Here is a 16,623-nt window from a genome sequence, read left to right on the forward strand (position 1 = left end):
GGCTCTCTGAATGCCCATTCCATCTAAGAGCAGCACCAGGGCAAAGCATCTTTCCATGTACAATTAATATTCACAATTGGGCTACAGGCTGTGACATAATTAGCTAATAACCTGATTGTTGCAGCCTTGCTTTTCTCACGGTGCATTAGGGATATATTTCCTTGTTTCCCGTGACTAGGTCTTGCCGTTCGTCTAGAGATCAGGGATTGAGCAGCATAGCAGTGTCTCTCTCTTCTGTTTCATGTTGGTCCCTTCATGTACAGCAGGAACCCTGCAGAAAAGCAAGAGAAGTTTTTCCTTCTCCCAACAGTTTTTCATACCTAATGTAAAAATCATTTTTAGTTGAGGGAAAAAAACTTTTCATTTGGCAAGACACAATTGAGGGGGGAAACCTTTCATTTGGCAAAACACAATTGCTATCTTGCAAATTCTGAGCTGTCCAGGCTAAGCTGAAGAAAATAAAATATTTCTTCATAGGACAATTGTGCTACTAAACACGTGCTGTTAAGCTCTCATTTATTTACTTTATATTTATTGTTATGGTTGCAAGTTGTTTTTAATAATAGGATTTAAATATGTTTATAATATAAAGGTTGCTCTTGGAGCATATTTAAACAGAGGCTTGGACAAATCCACCCTCTGTGGCAAGTGTGGTTCCGCTCTCTGATGACTGGCCAGCCATCTTCTCAACTTTGAAGAGGCAAAGGTAGGCAGAGATCTCCTGGCAGTCACACTCTGAAACCCAGATTTGAAGCCTAGACATTCTGTTGTTTGTGATTTTTCCTGCACCCCCCATAGTTCATCCTAACTCCTGATGAAACTTACATCTTCAGCATGTCCAGGAGCTCTCGTATCTTTTTCAATTTCCTGTGACAGGAGCCATAGATAGCAACCTGGATCTGCTCACACTACATGGATGTAAAGCGGAAGAGGCCATTATTTCCTTTTTGTTATTCTGTTCATCCCAGTATGTACAGCGGACAGCATTGTTTCCTAGCGTAGGTTAAAGTAAAACAATCTGGGAAATGCACTTGCTCTGACCTAAGTGTGGTTAAGAGGCTACCTTACTAACTCAGGTGGTCTTCCTGTAGCTTCCTCTTTAGGACAAGGTGTGGTGGTGCCTCATGGGCTGAGTTGAACATTAGAACCTAGGTGCAGGCTTGGGCCCTGGAATTTTACAACATGAATGGTGAACTTATGGTGCTCCAGCTGTTGCTGAACTGTAACTCCCACCATCTTTGACCATTGGCTATGCTGGCTGGGTCTGATGGGAGTTGGAGCCCAACTATATCTGGAGGGTCACAGGTTCCCCATACCTGCTTTACAACAGATTCCCTCCCACAACCAAAAAATATATTCATAGCTCTTTAGCAGCTGTTCAGTAACTGGGCAATGTATCAGTTCCATTGGGTTCCATTGCCCAACCCAGAATCTGTGATGATCAGGATAGTGATGGAATCTCAGAAATCAGTTGGTTCCTATGTAAGGGTTTATGGACAGCCTTCCCCAACTTGGGGCTTCCAAATGTCATTGGACTCCAAAAATCTAAGCCAGAACTGGCCAATGGTCATGGGTGATAGGAGTTGTAGTCCCAACAACAGCTAGAAAGCACCCAGTTCTGGGAGGCTTACTTAGGAGATCATTTTAATTGTTTGGGCCCTAGCCCTTGAAAATATAGTATCTACCTTCTATAGGGAATTTTCATCCTTTTTTAATAGAAAAAGAGCTGCCTTCATTTAAAATTGCAGTGTGATTGCACAAAAACATGGTAATTGATTACCTTACTGAGCAGCTGAAAGGCCTCCCTTATCTTCATCTCTGCTAGGCAGATGCAGCCCATAATATACAATCTTTCAATTGCTTGTTCATTAAAATCGCTGCAGGGATCAGGCTGAGATTTAAATGACTCTTTGAGTAAGTTGTACGCTTGCTGAATAAGAAAAAGAATCCATTGCAATGTCTTAATTGCTATATAACAAGAATATATCAATTATCTCTTGGCGGTGCCATATTGTGTTAGGGGTGTGTGTGTGTGTGCGCGCGCGCACACACACACACACACACACACACACAGAGTGTTAAGAAGAAAGTGTTTCCATTCCCTTAATGAAATAACACCCATTTCTGAACCAACTTAAAATGATATGGAAATTCAGCCCTGGATCTCAGCAATAGAAATTCAGCAAGGCTGCAGTCCTTTACCCAGTTACCACCATTGAACAATGTGACTGAGTAAACAAGTATAGGATTGCACTGTTGGTTCTATTTTCTTATGAGGCAAGCTTTGGTTTTATTATAAGATGGACTGATCTATAAAGACACGAGGACCTTATACTGTCATAGTGCTGAATGACTTAAAATCAGATTTATACGCGAGATCAAGCTGTAACGGCAATACAAAACAACTAGGTACTAAAACTTTGGCTAACATTTGCTGCCTTACATTCTGCTCTGCCTTGTTCCCATCTATGCTTTCTCACACACATACAAACAAACCCCGAAAAGGGAGAGATGTCTGTGGAATGTATCTTGCCACCCCATAGACACCTAAAATAAGTTTGTTATCAGCCAAAAAGGCAGCAGTGCAACATTTCAATTAACTTCAGGCATCAGAAAATCCCACGCTGTCCCTACTTGGCACCAGGAAATTAGCAGGCAGGGATGAGGATAGGATGGACAGGACTATTTGAAAGGCTGTCTAGTTCAAACATAAAGAAGGGAGAGCAGGAGGGGCCTTGAGTTTGCAGATACCTAGATACCCCATTGTGGTGAAAAGTAGTTTTTTTCTAATTGATTTATAGCAGTTATTTCTAAATTTTCACCCATAAATTACCATCTCTTTTTGTAAAGCCCTTTGAGGCTTTTAGAACCAAGGGGTGTATAAATTTTATAAAATAAATGAATAAACATGCTATTTTTATGTAAATCGATGTCCTCTTTTACTGTTGGTGTGTTTCCTCTTCTCTAGCAATATGTAAGTGGCCACCCTAGATAGAGAAACGGTGTCACTCCAGAAATCGCTGGACTCCCATCAGACCCAGCTAGAATAGCTGATAGCACCAGGGATGATGGGAGTTTCAGGCTGAACGATATCTGGAGGGACACAGGTTTCCCATCCCTGGTCTAGGCAATCCACACTCCCCTGCAAGCTGGAAATGGTATCAGCTGAACACACCCACCCTTATGTGCTCTTTTTCAGCTGAAAGGCTTACGCCTGTGTCCCATTGGAACTGCTGTTACCTTTCTTTTCCCTACTCGCCCAAGCCATTTACTGAAGTCTTCCAGGGCACTGATTGTCCGAGAATGGTTCGTCCCTAGTGCTGACTTGTAGGCCTCAAGACTCTCACGGAAGTACATTTCAGCAGCCTCTAGAAAAACGAACAGCATTATATGTTTTAATGTGTGACATTTTAATGTATTTTTAATCTTCGTTGGAAGCCTCCCAGAGTGGCTGGGGAAGCCCAGCCAGATGGGCAGGGTACAAATAATAATAAATTATGATGATGATGCTGTTACGGACAAAAGTCCAGTGCTGGGGTGATGAGTCAATAATCACACCAGGGAGGTGAAAGAGGATTTATTCAGACTACAGTAAGAAGGTACAGGAGAACCAAGTTCCAGATCCTGCACGTCTTTTCACAGCGTGCTCCAACATTTTATACAGTTTAATTACATGGGTTAATACACAGAATGATTCTATTGGCAATCAGCATTTAGTGTAAGCAATCCCTGTGGCAATCTACTCCTTTTTTTGGTCTCCTCTCATCTTGCAAAGCCAGCAGTTACAGCTTCTTAGTAAACAGGTTAAGGGATGACGGGACTTCTTGTCAGTTTTAGCTTAGTTTGGGAGAGGTGCAAAGGGCAAGATCTAAATTTGTACAAGATGTGTCAGGATGTTAGCAGCTTTTTGTCAGTTTCCCACCTATTCATTGTAGTGTTATTTTGAGGTAGAAAAGTTACAGAGAAGGCTAATGTTATGCCTGTCTTGATTTGAGCTAATGCCTATTAGAGACAAAATGGAGTCTCTCTGGTTCTTAGTACATGTTCCCATCAAGTGAAATGCACCTTTTTAATGAATAAGTGTATGATTTGTTCCATCTCGGTTCAATCATCCTAAAGGACTAACCATTTAAGAACCAGCTCATGGAGCTGTTTCAAGCTATTAAAAGAACTTGAAGGTATATATGTTGGGTTATTTCTTATCTCCTAAGCAGCAGCAAACTAAATTCAGCATGAGCCGTAAAACAGCTTATCAGCATAAGAGGAGTTCCAACTCTCAGTGGTAGAGAATATGCTTTGTGGACTGAAGGAGCTGGATTAAATTCTTGTCAGCCCTAGTTAAACTAATTCAAATAAGAGATTTGGGAAAGAGTGGGGCAGGAAGATCTAACGTCCAGGGTCCCACTCAGTAGAGTGAAGAAGAGGGTTCCTAAAGGCAGAAGAGCTGGTTTAGGACACGGGTGAAGTAAGTGAAGAAAAATGCATTCTCAGCTGAGGCTGAAAAATCATTGTCCAGAGTCCAAACCATCTGTGCTCTTGCTAGAAAAGGCAGCTGTGGACTGGGTGATGAATTGGTCTCTAGTACAAGGCAGCTCTTGATGGCAGTGGGGTTGGAAAAGGAGCATCATAGATAAGAACATAAGATCAACCCTGCTTTCAACAACGACAACCTCTGGGAAGCCCACAAACAAGGGCCTGAAAGGAATAACCACCTGTCATTACTTGTTACAAATCCTGTTTTATGAATTGCTAGAAGGCACGTTCTGAAGCAGAATTCTTGGCATCTCACTGATCTACAGTTCCCAGGATTCCTTGGCAACGTGGAAGTTGAAATGGCATAAAGTGATATGCAACATGCATTGCAAAAGAAAGAACTTACATATCCATCCCAGTGCCTTACCTGCATGTTTCTCTTCTCCAGTTGCAGCATAAGCCTTCCCCAGTAACCATGCTGTTGAGGCAACTTCCGCACTGGATTTCTTGTACAGAGCTAGTGACATGGAGTGGGCCTGCCAGGAAGAGATGGACATGGTGTGTTCACATCATAGCAGCTGTGCTCTCTGGAGCTCTGGACGAACAGTTTCATTAGCGCCCTGAAATACCTGGCAGCCAAATCCTCTAAGAGCCTATAGTCCTACTCACAATCCTAAACTGAGAGTCCCGGATCTAGCCCATGCTCTGTATCTCTCCCAACAGCATAGCTAGGGATGGAGAGCACGAACTCCTCCTGTGAATGCAGCTCCACATAAGAGGCAAGCTGTTTACTGCAAACCAACAAAAAACCCTGGAAAACCATTCAGTATGCAGAGCTGTCTAATTATGACTCTAGTACTCTAGAGGCAGTGTGGTGTAGTGGTTAGAATGTTTGGCTAGGATCTGGAAGACCATGATTCAAATCTCCACTAAGCCATGAATAGGGCTGCCATACATTCAGATTTTCCCGGACACAGCTGGGAAACAGGCTTGAAAATAGCGTCCAGGCATATTATCTCTGAATCGGCAAAATATCCAGGAAATCCTGTACGTATGGCAAGCAGGGTGGTTTGTTTGTTTTTAACAACTTTGTCCGGATTTTCACTTTTGGGAGTATGGCAACCCTAGCCATGAAACTCACTTAGGGTTGTCACTGTCTTTCAATCTGTCCTTCCGAGAAAGATTTTTGAGAGGATAACATGGAGTGAGGGAGAATCATGTACGCCTTAGAGGAAAGGTGGGATGTAAATATAATAATAAATAAATAAAAATAAAGAGAGTATGGCCCTGGTAGCCATGTCATCAAATCCAGTGTTGTCAGCAGCTTATCCCTCTCCCCCAAAGCAAACCTTTTCTAGTGCTTGGAAATGTAAGGACCAGCACATGCGCTAAAATGAAAGCATCACTGTAGCATTTCTGTGTACAACATTCATTCAGGCTTTCATTCAGTATTTGTTCATTTAACGTTCAGACATGCAGGCACTCAGTTGCTGTTTACTGTGGGTGATAAACCAAGAATACAGTGGTACCTCAGGTTATATACGCTTCAGGTTAGAGACTCTGCTAACCCAGAAATAGTACCTCGGGTTAAGAACTTTGCTTCAGGATGAGAACAGAAATCGTGCTCTGGCAGTGCGGCGGCAGCAGGAGGCCCCATTAGCTAAAGTGGTGCTTCAGGTTAAGAACGGTTTCAGGTTAAGAACAGACCTCCGGAATGAATTAAGTAGTTAACCCGAGGTACCACTGTAAATAAAATGGAGAATTATTGCCACATTGCAATCACAGAATTACTCCGTTTGAAAGCAGACAGTGTTTCCAATAGCCAACCATGACAGCTAAAGTGGTCCCATGATCTCAAAGCAGTCTTCCCCAACCTGGTGCCTTCCAGATGATTTGGACTCCAACTCCCATCAGCCCCAGCAAGCATGGCCAATGGTCAAGAATGGTGGGAATTGCAGTCCAAAACACCTGGAGGGCACCAGGTTGCAGAGAACTGCCATAAGGTAATTGCAGGGTATCTGCAGGGTAAGAGATTGGAAGTGTTTGGATGCTGAGCCCCATTTGGGTAACCTGCATCTATAAGAAGAGCCTGCAGGATCAGGCCAATGGCCCATTTAGTCCAGCATCCTGTTCTCACAGTGGCCAACCAGTGGTGCTTGTGGGAAACCCTCAAGCAGAACTTGAGCCCAGATGCTGTCAATAACAGAGGGATTATTGTAAATAAATAAATATGATGGTGCAATAGTAGTTTTTACAGCACAACCCTTTACCTGTCTTCTCAAATGGTTTATGTTAACCACTGAGAGGTTTTGAGGATTAAGCAGTACATAAATCACATTAAGTAAAAAAAATAAAAATAAAGGTAAGCCTTTGCTTACTCCCAGTGAAGTGGGTATAAGATTGAGGTTTAATACACATGTCACCTGGTAGCTCTATAAAGTCAAAACCACAGACTCAGTTTACATGCTGGACTGTTATGAGGTTCCTTGCCTGTAACAAATACCCCATGGATTTTTCATGGTTTCCCTTTGCTTGCTCAGTTTGGGCTATCTTCTGATAGAGGTTTATCAGTTCTGGAGACATCTCTCCTTCGGCTGAAATTACAGCATCAATTGCCTTCTCAAAATGTCTGGCTGCCAACTCTAACTTGTTTTGCTGCAGACTTGCCCTAGAAGGCAGAACAGAGTAATTAGATCTAAAAGTCCATATTTTTTTGAAAGTGAAAATATAAAATATTTGTTTGTTTAGTGTTCTTGTATACCGCTTTTCATAAAAAAGCAATTTTAAAAAGGAATATCAGTAAGAGGTACAAAAACAACAAAAACACAATTTAAAAACAACCGTATAATAGATGTAACAATATCTGACTTTCTTTGTACTTGAGAGTATGAATCAAATTCTGTTCTCAGAATACAACTTTCTACTCTCGGAAAACAAGTTTTCTAGTGGCAAATTCTATCACTGAAAAGCACCAAGTAGGTAGCAGCAATAATAGTGCTGACCACCAGACGGCAGTGTACAACTTGCCCATGCATGTGTGTTACCATCTAAAAGAGGTGCCACTGCCCTCCCCAAACACTTGCTGCTAAAGGATCAGGTTGGTGCCTTCATGGTTAGACATGTGGGAGCAAAGTCTGGATTTTGGCCTGGGCACAGGATCAGGATCTTGACAGGAAGCCGCATATAAGACTGCAAAGCCCTTTTGATGGCAGGAACATCTCCATCTAGGGAGTGAAGAGGAGAACCAGCACACATGCACATTCAGTGCAATGCCAAACACATGCCCCCTGAGTTCAAGAGAACTTGCTACCCTGTAACTAAGTATAGTATTGCAGCCTAGAAATGTGATTTAAGTCGTTCAGTAAATAGCTGTACCCTTATCAGGCTACTGGTCTTTTGTTTACCTGCCCAGTGCTGCAAGAAGGTCTCTCTCAGATACTTTAAGTTCAGGAGTCTGGGTCCCTCTCCAATCCATCCTTCTCAGTTCTTCCATAATCCTTTCAGCTTTCTGCAGTTTGCAGTAGGATTCTTTGCCAGTAGAAAAGTCAAGGAAAAGCAGTGAGGCTACTCAAGATTTATTCTTTTTAATCCATTAAAATCAACACAAACAAAAAGCTGCAGTATTGCCTGGAACAGGAGCAGAGAACCTTTTTGGCTCTGCAGGGCAGATTCTTATCAGATCGTAGGCATGTGGGCCAAACATGACAGGTGTGTCAGGCTCTCTGAAGCATCATCAGTTACCTTACCTGGAGTTGGGCATTTTTCTGCTTGGGTAGTGATGAACCATGGGACAAGGCAGTTGCTGATCTCTAATGGCAGCCCTATCAAGAAATCCAGAGACCAAGCTAGCTCTAAACATTGCAGGGCCGTGTTCATCACAAATGCCAGTTGGGTTGACTTCATGGATGCTGGCAATGAACTCTGGGTGACGTGCTTCTTGTGAGCATCTTCAGAATGTTCTCTTTAGATGTCCAGAGAGCTGGCACCAGAGATTGTGGTGCCTGAAGTAGAAAAACCAAGTGTCACCCATTCCTAATAACTGACATGAGGCACAAGCCTCATTCAAATACATGGCAGCTGCACAGGAGCAACAATGTGCTCTTGCACAGTTCTGGTTGGTTTCAATGGTGCTTGGTCAGAAGAATGTCTGCCACATTCATTCCCTGCTTGCTGGCCACATAGCTAAAAAAGGTAAAGGGACCCCTGACCATTAGGTCCAGTTGTGGCCGACTCTGGGGTTGCAACGCTCATCTCGCTTTACTGGCCAAGGCGTACAGCTTCTGGGTCATGTGGCCAGCATGACTAAGCCGCTTCTGGCGAACCAGAGCAGCGCATAGAAACGCCATTTACCTTCCCGCCGGAGCGGTACCTATTTATCTACTTTCACTTTGATGTGCTTTCGAACTGCTATGTTGGCAGGAGCAGGGACCGAGCAACGGGAGCTCACCCCGTCGCGGGGATTCTGTCGTTTAACCCACAGCGCCACCCGCGTCCCTTGGCCACATAGCTACTTAGTTCCTAAATCAACACCAGGTCTCCCAGCATATAGCCTCACTTGCCAGTTGCACTGATCCAGTCTCAGACTCTACATATGCTGTACCCTCTTAGATGTCTGGCTCTTGAACCCACCAAGGAATCAGTGTATGAAAGCCTGCACCCATGTTGGACTGTGGTGACAGTGTATGAACACAAAGCTCGGAGGGGATTTTTAAAAAGAGATTCCTATTTATTTGCTAAACTTAATATGCCTCATTTGTATCTCTCCCTTTTTATAAGGTGCTCACAGCAGCGTTTTAGTCTCACAGCAACCTTGCAAGGTAGACCGAGAGGCTGACTTTTCTATGCACTTCTGAGTGAGCTTCATAGCTGAACAGAGTTGCTTCGGTATTTTGCCTCCAAATCCCTTGTTCTGATCATTGCATTGCAAGGATATTTTTTCTGCATCAAATATGATGCACCCAAAGTATAGTAGATTGTCACAAGCATGCTCAGAAACTCTCCTTTTTCTTCTGAAGATGCTGGAGGGGCGCCTCCACCTGCAAATATGGTGCATTTGGCTGAATTTGCATGTTGCATAGCCTGAATGGGAAGACCTGGGGAAAATAATAAGATTGCCTTTAACCACATAGAATGGCGTATTCACTAATCTGCACTACATACAAACACTTCAAGCAAAAATGTTCTCATAAAGCAGGGACAGAGAATCTAGATGTTGTTTAGTTCCATTCAGGTTTGTGGGAGTTATAGTTTGACGATGTCTAAATGGCCACAGCTGCCCTATCCCCACCACAAACAATGGACTTGAGAAAAGAAACTGGTTGCTAAAAGCTTTTGTGCCATTGTGTATGCAGCTGCAACTGAAAATTTATATATGGGAAGAAAGGAAAATATGCCAATGTAAGCCCTAAATTGAGAATGATGAATAAATGCACATTTCCAACTCAGTCTCCACAAAGAAATAATCAATGATATCAACTATCAGTCATAAAAATTGAAGAAAAGAACAGCAGCTGCAAAATGAGTGCTCCATGATGACTAAAACTGTGATCCCATCTCGCCTTGGAGGCAGATCATCTCACTGTCCTATGAATACACGTATCAGCTCCTTCAAAACCTCTTTTTTTGGTAAACTGCTTTGAGGTTACTATTACAATTCAGCGGTGTACAAATTTTATGAAATGAATGAATGGATGGATAAAGCAAAGTGGTAGATGAGAAGGGTGACGGACAGAAGGGTTGGATCCTCTAGCTGCAAATTTGCACTTTGTTGTGAAAGTGGCAAAGTGTCTTGTGGCACCTTAAAGACTGCCTGATTTATTATGGATGGAGAAAAGTTGTTCTCCGTTGCTCATGACCCTGAAACTTATGGGCTTCCAATGAAGATGAATGTTAAAAGGTTCGTGACCATCAAAAGAAAGAACTTCTTCACACAGAGCATAGCTGAACTATAGGAGGTGCTGCTGCCAATCTGAATGGCTTCAAAAGAGGATTTAAGCAAATTCATTGAGGATAAGGCTATCCAAAGCTACTAGTCTCAATGGCTGTGTTCCATCTCCACTGTCAGAAGGAGCAGAATAATAATAATAAATGCCAGTTGCTGGAAACCACAGGAGGGGAGAGTGCTTTTGCACTCAGGTAATTCCCATAGGTATTTGCTTGGCCACTAGACTAGATGTCCCATGGGCCTGATCCAGAAGACTCTTCTGCTCTTACTGTGCCACAAGAAGTCTGTTAGTCTCTCGACATGTTAAAGACTCCTTGTTGCTTTTGCAGCAGCAGATCAACACAGCTATCCTTCTGTAGTTTGTGGTGAAATAATTAAGTGACCAGCAGTTGGAATCATATCCTTAGTGTTTTCCTTTTTTTAAAAAATTATTTTCATTTGATTTTACAAATTCATTCACACTCAAAATCACAAATAATAAAAATTACACAAGATACTCCCAAATCTCTAGACTTCCCTTCTCCCCGCCATGGGTACTTTAGTCAACCTTTTCAACTGCATACAGTACTATAAATCCTCCTAATTTTTTAGTCCTCCATTGTATCCAAAAATAAGTTTGTATCCTGTTTCGGAATCAGTGTAATGTATGCCTCTTTCCAAGATTCTGGCAATTTCCCTGTGTTTAGTATTCCATTCATCACACCCTTTTTGTGCCAGAAAATCTTGTTTTCCTTACCCAAACTGACATGTGTATCTTATCATTATTACATACTAGCTTTTTTACCTTGAAGGGTAAGGTAACCATGAGCAAGATTAGCAAGTGCCTCTGCCAACTTCCAGTGCCCATTTCCATAGACAATTCTCGCCAGAGCTGTACATTGAACCAGTTCCCTGCAGGCTTTATGTGCCTGGAGAAAACACACACACAAGATTTGCTGTAAAAAAAGAAGAAATTTTCCAATCTGCCTGTTTCTTGCTTCCGCATCTCAGGGCCGTTCCCTGGCATCTCCAGTTAATAATAATAATAATAATAATAATAATAATAATAATAATTAATAATAATAATAGTAATAATAATAAATCATAATCATATTATGGATGAAACCTTTTTCAACTTGAGGTCCACTTTTCCAGTGGCCACATGGCGCTGGTAGGCAAGGCCAGAGGCAAAAGTGGGCAGAGCAAAGAATATCAGTATTCTACAAGTGCTACATCATGCCCACATTGCATCTATAAGTACGTGATCGTTCAGTACACCTTCTTTTCAGCGCCTGCTGAAGACATTCTTATTTAGACAATCCCACCCAGTCATTTAGAAAGCTTGTATGAGTTTTAACTTGCTGTAGACTGTTCTACTGCGGTTTTAACTTTCTGTATGCTTTAAAATAAAAACTGTAAATAAAAAAACACCGGTACTTATAATTTGATTGCTTTATATTTTTTGTAAAAGATAAAGCAATCAGGTATTTCATAAATTTTATGAAATAAATAACTATTACATTTGTACTGTAATAGTTATGCACACACACACTTCCTTCTCTACCCTCCATCCAGGCAATCAAGGAGCTTTATCAGAGTTCAAGGACATTCTGTAGCCATGCACCCACTCAAGGTGGCAGTGGCGTAGCGTGGGTTCTCAGCACCCTGGGCAAGGCAAGTATTTTGCGCCCCCTAACCCGTTGATTTTAGCACTCGAGTCTCTTCCGCGCCCCCCCCCCCGATGTTGCGCCAGGTGCAGCAGGCCCCCCCTGCACCCCCCACACTACGCCACTGCTCCCACCACAAGTTTTCAGGACAGCCATCCTAAGGCTGGCGCGGGGAGAAGGTCTCTCCGCCCCACCGCCAGGCTTTGGAGCAGCCTTCCGAAGGCTGGCGGCGGGAGGAGGTCTCTCCGCCCCACCGCCAGCCTTCGGAGCATCCTTCCGAAGCCTGGCAGCGGGAGGAGGTCTCTCCGCCCCACAGCCAGGCTTCGGAGGAGGTCCGAGGACAGTGGGGTTCCTGCTTCCTCGAGGAGGGCCGCCCAAACGCGCCCCCCAAAATGTTGCGCCCGGTGCCGCCGGCACCCCTGGCACCCCCCACGCTACGCCACTGCAAGGTGGGTGCAAAGGAGGACTCGTGAGGGGCATGGCCTGAGGAGAAGGGGTGTGTCTGGGAAGAGTCCTGGAGGCCACACATAGGGGCCTAAGGGCCACATTCAGCCCTCACTGCCCTAGAAAGCCACTGCTGCTTGGAGTAGCCTAGGGCTGGGGAACGCGTGACCGCCACCCGCCTCCCCCAAACGCTGCTGGATTACAACTTCCATCAGCCCCTGCCAGCATGGCCAATAGTAAAGGGAGATGATGGGAGTTGTAGTCCAGCAGCATCTGGCGGAGAGGGAACCCCTGGAGCAGGAAACACTGGGCTAGATGGACAAATATACTGACCTAGAAAAGGCAGCTTCTCTGACTTTGTGTTTCCCTTCTTTACAGATGCCAGATAACCCTTGGCAGGGTTATTACATATTTTACATGGCTGTTTATTTGTATATATTTTAATTTTTTATATATGGATGTTTTATGATGGCCTATATTTGTAACGCCGAATAAAGTTTTGGCAAAGTAAGCTAAAATATATATATAGATACAGACAGTGCTTTTTTCTGGGGGGGACGGGACGCGGGGAACGCATACCCCTAAACATTTTGTGAATCTAAGTTTGGCCTCATTAAGGGGTAGTATTCCAATATGAGCAGGTAAATTAGAGTACCCCTAAACATTTTTTCTTAGGAAAAAAAAGCACTAGATACAGATATAACGTTATAGCATCAAGCACACACAGAGTTAAATCTCTGGAGCACCTGAAGCCTGCTTTTGTGTCCATATATTGCAGGTTTATCCTACTCTTCCTTCTAAGCAGCTCAGGTCAGCATACAGGATTCTCCCCTCTCTTTCTTTTATCCCCCCCAACAAGCCAGTGAGGTTGGTTAGACTGAGAGATTGTGGCTAGCTTCAGGTCACCCAATCCGCCACCATTAATCCTATATACACCCATTAATTTCCAATAGTATTCAGGCATGAAAGGAAACAAAAGGATAAGATTACCTCTTTTTCTTCGGCAAACCTTTCTGCCCTTTCTTGCGCTTGCATTAACTTGGTTGCTGGTGTAGCCAGCAGCTTGGACCACATTTCATTTTCTTCACGGTCGCTGCTCATTTCATCTGAGCACAGCTTTTCCTTTGAGTTTTAAAAGGTTATAAAGCAGGTGTCAGCAGCTGGCAGCCTTGGGATCAAACCTGGCCCTCTTGGGGGGTGGAGCACTGCCTTGGACCTATGGCTGGCACTCAAGGATGGCTGTGATCATGAGGCTTGTCTCTTAGGGAGAGCTTATCATGCAGTAGATACCTACATTTTATAAAGGGCCCTACAGTAAACAGAACTAGCTGCTGACCCTGGTTGTAAAACCAGTATCAGCAATAATAATAATTCCCTTCCTTGGTTACCATTAAAACACAGAACCAGGATTTAGGCAAGCAGTAAAAATTTGCTATTTGGCTATTTGGCAATTTATCACTTCAATGTGATTGAAAGGTGTGTTCTAATCTGTTGTTGGCATCTGTCTGTCTCGAGAGACAATGGAGTACAATTCCAAGGGGGAAGTCAAACCACTGGAGAATCACAGCGCCTGCTGTGGCTGCAGAGACTGGTACATCCCATGTTGTTTCATAACTGCTGCATCCCATGTTGTTTTTGCTGCATTAGCAGCACTGAAATTACTTCCCTGGACGCCAGCTTGGGCAGTGTGTATGGAGGACTTGGGCTGCCGAGATGACAAAACCCCTCCCTAATCATAGCTGTCAACTTTCAGATTTGAAAATAAGGAATCAGTAGCAGCAAAAATAAGGGATCAGCAGCCTCACCTGTCCCGGGGACAGTCTACGGGATATCTAACAATCCGGGATAGAAGTGGGAAGCAGCGGGAAACGGCGCTGGAATAAGGGAATTTTCTGCAAAAAAAGGGGGAAGGTTGACAGCTATGTCCCTAATATGTATTATTATTACTATTACTATTATTTTGCAGTTAGCAATGGCATGATGGAAATTACTGGAGCTGTTCACAGCCTGCCGTGTGAAACTGACTCCACAGTTTGCATTGCGCGCAAGGGCGATGACTTGCGAATGAGGGAGTTGTGTAGCTTTCAGGTAAAGCTGCTTTTAACAAACAGGCAGGCTGTGGCGTGACATTATGTACACTGTTATTTCTTTCTCTCTCTCTCTCTCTCCAAACCTTCTCAGCTTTGCTTTTCCCCCTCACCTTCCTCCCCCCTAAAATACGCCCGACTAAATACATCACAGGTCTAAAGGGTTTTTGTGATACCCTGACAGGTGAAACAAAATTAATCTAAAATGGTTCACGGCAGCAAAGGTATCAGCTAGCCGAGAGCTGTTGCCTACCTCAGAACAAGGCAGTGGATCTGGAACTCAGTGGAATGGAACTTTCCCACCCTGCACTTGATTTTGCCTCGCAGGTTTACATTAACCACACATAGAAATATGGCATTACGAATCAGGTTCTTTTGGGTGGAGACCTTAGTTCCTTTTATGTAAGGGATTGTTTTGTCTGTGTGTGAAAGCAGTCTCTCTCCCCAAGCTGTCACTAGGGTGACAGTGTGTTGCCCCAGTTGTCCTGGTGACTGAAAAACAACCTTTGGCTTTTAGATGGAGCCATTTTTCTTTTTTGGAAAGCTCAGTAACAACTGAGGGGTTTTAGGAGGCTGATAATTAAAATGCTGCAGGCCCACTCTCCACATCCCGGCCACATTTAAATCCTCAAAGGCTGAGAGTCAGATTGTGCGTCTGCTCTGGGCTGCATTCAGACAGCACCTTATCCTGTTATCCTCACGTTTCCTGACCTGATTTCTCTGTGTTGTGGGATCTCTCACAGGACATAAAAGGCACTTCTGGAAACCTGGTGGGGCTTAGTTGAACTTTAGCATGAATTTGAGTGCTGTTTCCAGAAAGCAAATGTGTTTGCAATCCTATTAGCTCGGAAAGTTTTGTGTTTGAGTGTTGCATTGTAATTTCATGGTGACAACCATTGGGGCACACAGTTCTTTTCCACAATTTAAAATTCTAAATGGCCACAGCTCTGTAATGTAACAGGCACTGCAGTGTAAAAGAAAGCTTCAGAAATCAAGGCAGATGAGCCAGCGTTATTACCAGGAAAACTTAACAACAAACCCCACATTCTCAATGCAGCAGCTCTAGTGAGCTTTGTGGGTGAGCTGAAGTCCAGGCCTAGATTCTACAGTCCCAACATTTTACCACATTCATACCTGAACGTGTGATACCACTTTTTAAAAAGCCTTGGCTTAATACCACTTTTTAAAAAGCCATGGCTTTCCCCAAATAATCTTGGGAACTGTAATTCGTTAAGGGTGCTGAGAGTTGTGAGGAGACCCTTATTCTCCTCACAGGCCTACAATTCCCAGAGTTCCCAAGGAAGGAGAATTGTTTGTGAAACCACCTGGGAATGTCCTATTCTGTTTTACAGCTCAAAAGTGTGTGTGTGTGTTTGTGTATGTATACACACCCACTCCATCTAATCTCTGTGTGTATACACATCCACACTAGACAGGAAAGCTAGTGTGTAAAGTCTGTAGTTGGTGGGCAGGCTGCTTGCTTGGCATCAAGCAGACCTCTGCATCTATATGTGCAGGGCCTGTACTCACAGGTGCCGCCATTTTAATTATACTGCTGTGCCCCAGATGTGCTTATGACAAGGTCTAATGGTGCTAGCAATACAGGCCCGTGAGACTGTAATTTTGCTCAGTGTTGCCACTGGGCTGCCATCTAAGTCCCTTATTATTAAATAGATTAATATCAATATCAAATAAAATATTAAATACACCAGTGTGGTGTAGTGGTTAAGAGCGGTAGTCACGTAATCTGGGAATCCGGGTTCGTGTCTCCGCTCCTCCACATGCAGCTGCTGGGTGACCTTGGGCCAGTCACACTTCTTTGGAGTCTCTCAGCCCCACTCACCTCACAGAGTGTTTGTTGTGGGAGAGGAAGGGAAAGGAGAATGTTAGCCGCTTTGAGACTCCTGAAGGGGAGTGAAAGGCGGGATATCAAATCCAAACTCTTCTTCTTCTTCTTCTTCTTCTTCTTCTAATACATAACACTTATGGTCTCCCAAAGGTGATGAGCAGCACAGAGTGGCATCTAAGC

At 43.6% G+C, this 16,623-nt stretch overlaps 1 protein-coding gene across 3 annotated transcripts; it reads right to left on the minus strand.

Annotated features, from left to right (window-relative positions):
- Nucleotides 1-139: 139 nt before the first annotated feature.
- TTC23L (tetratricopeptide repeat domain 23 like) lies at nucleotides 140-16,235 on the minus strand. Of its 3 annotated transcripts, none has more exons than XM_081213066.1 (12): nucleotides 14,848-16,235; nucleotides 14,313-14,399; nucleotides 13,498-13,629; nucleotides 11,202-11,352; nucleotides 9,407-9,566; nucleotides 7,878-8,009; nucleotides 6,964-7,141; nucleotides 4,901-5,009; nucleotides 3,241-3,368; nucleotides 1,781-1,930; nucleotides 826-908; nucleotides 140-271 (listed from the first exon to the last, which is right to left on the minus strand). In XM_081213066.1, the coding sequence occupies exons 3-12, from the start codon at nucleotides 13,606-13,608 to the stop codon at nucleotides 193-195; spliced, it is 1,281 nt and encodes a 426-aa protein (XP_081069192.1). In that variant the 5' UTR covers nucleotides 13,609-13,629; nucleotides 14,313-14,399; nucleotides 14,848-16,235; the 3' UTR covers nucleotides 140-192. The 3 variants fall into 3 exon arrangements, with proteins under 3 accessions (XP_081069192.1, XP_081069194.1, XP_081069193.1); XM_081213068.1 differs by having other exon boundaries at nucleotides 11,202-11,325; nucleotides 14,848-16,232; XM_081213067.1 differs by lacking the exon at nucleotides 14,313-14,399.
- Between the last annotated feature and the right edge of the window lie 388 nt (nucleotides 16,236-16,623).

Source organism: Podarcis bocagei, assembly GCF_964188305.1.
Source record: "Podarcis bocagei genome assembly, chromosome: 11".
NCBI lineage: Eukaryota > Metazoa > Chordata > Lepidosauria > Squamata > Lacertidae > Podarcis > Podarcis bocagei.

Coding starts and splice junctions, on each gene's coding strand:
- TTC23L (XM_081213067.1), bottom strand. CDS start 13,608: ATGAGCAGCGACCGTGAAGAAAATGAAATGTGGTCCAAGCTGCTGGCT. Junction 7,142..7,877: donor CTTCTTGCAGCACTGGGCAG/GTAAACAAAAGA, acceptor TCTGCCTTCTAG/GGCAAGTCTGCAGCAAAACA. Junction 272..825: donor CTCCTGGACATGCTGAAGAT/GTAAGTTTCATC, acceptor GCTTTTCTGCAG/GGTTCCTGCTGTACATGAAG.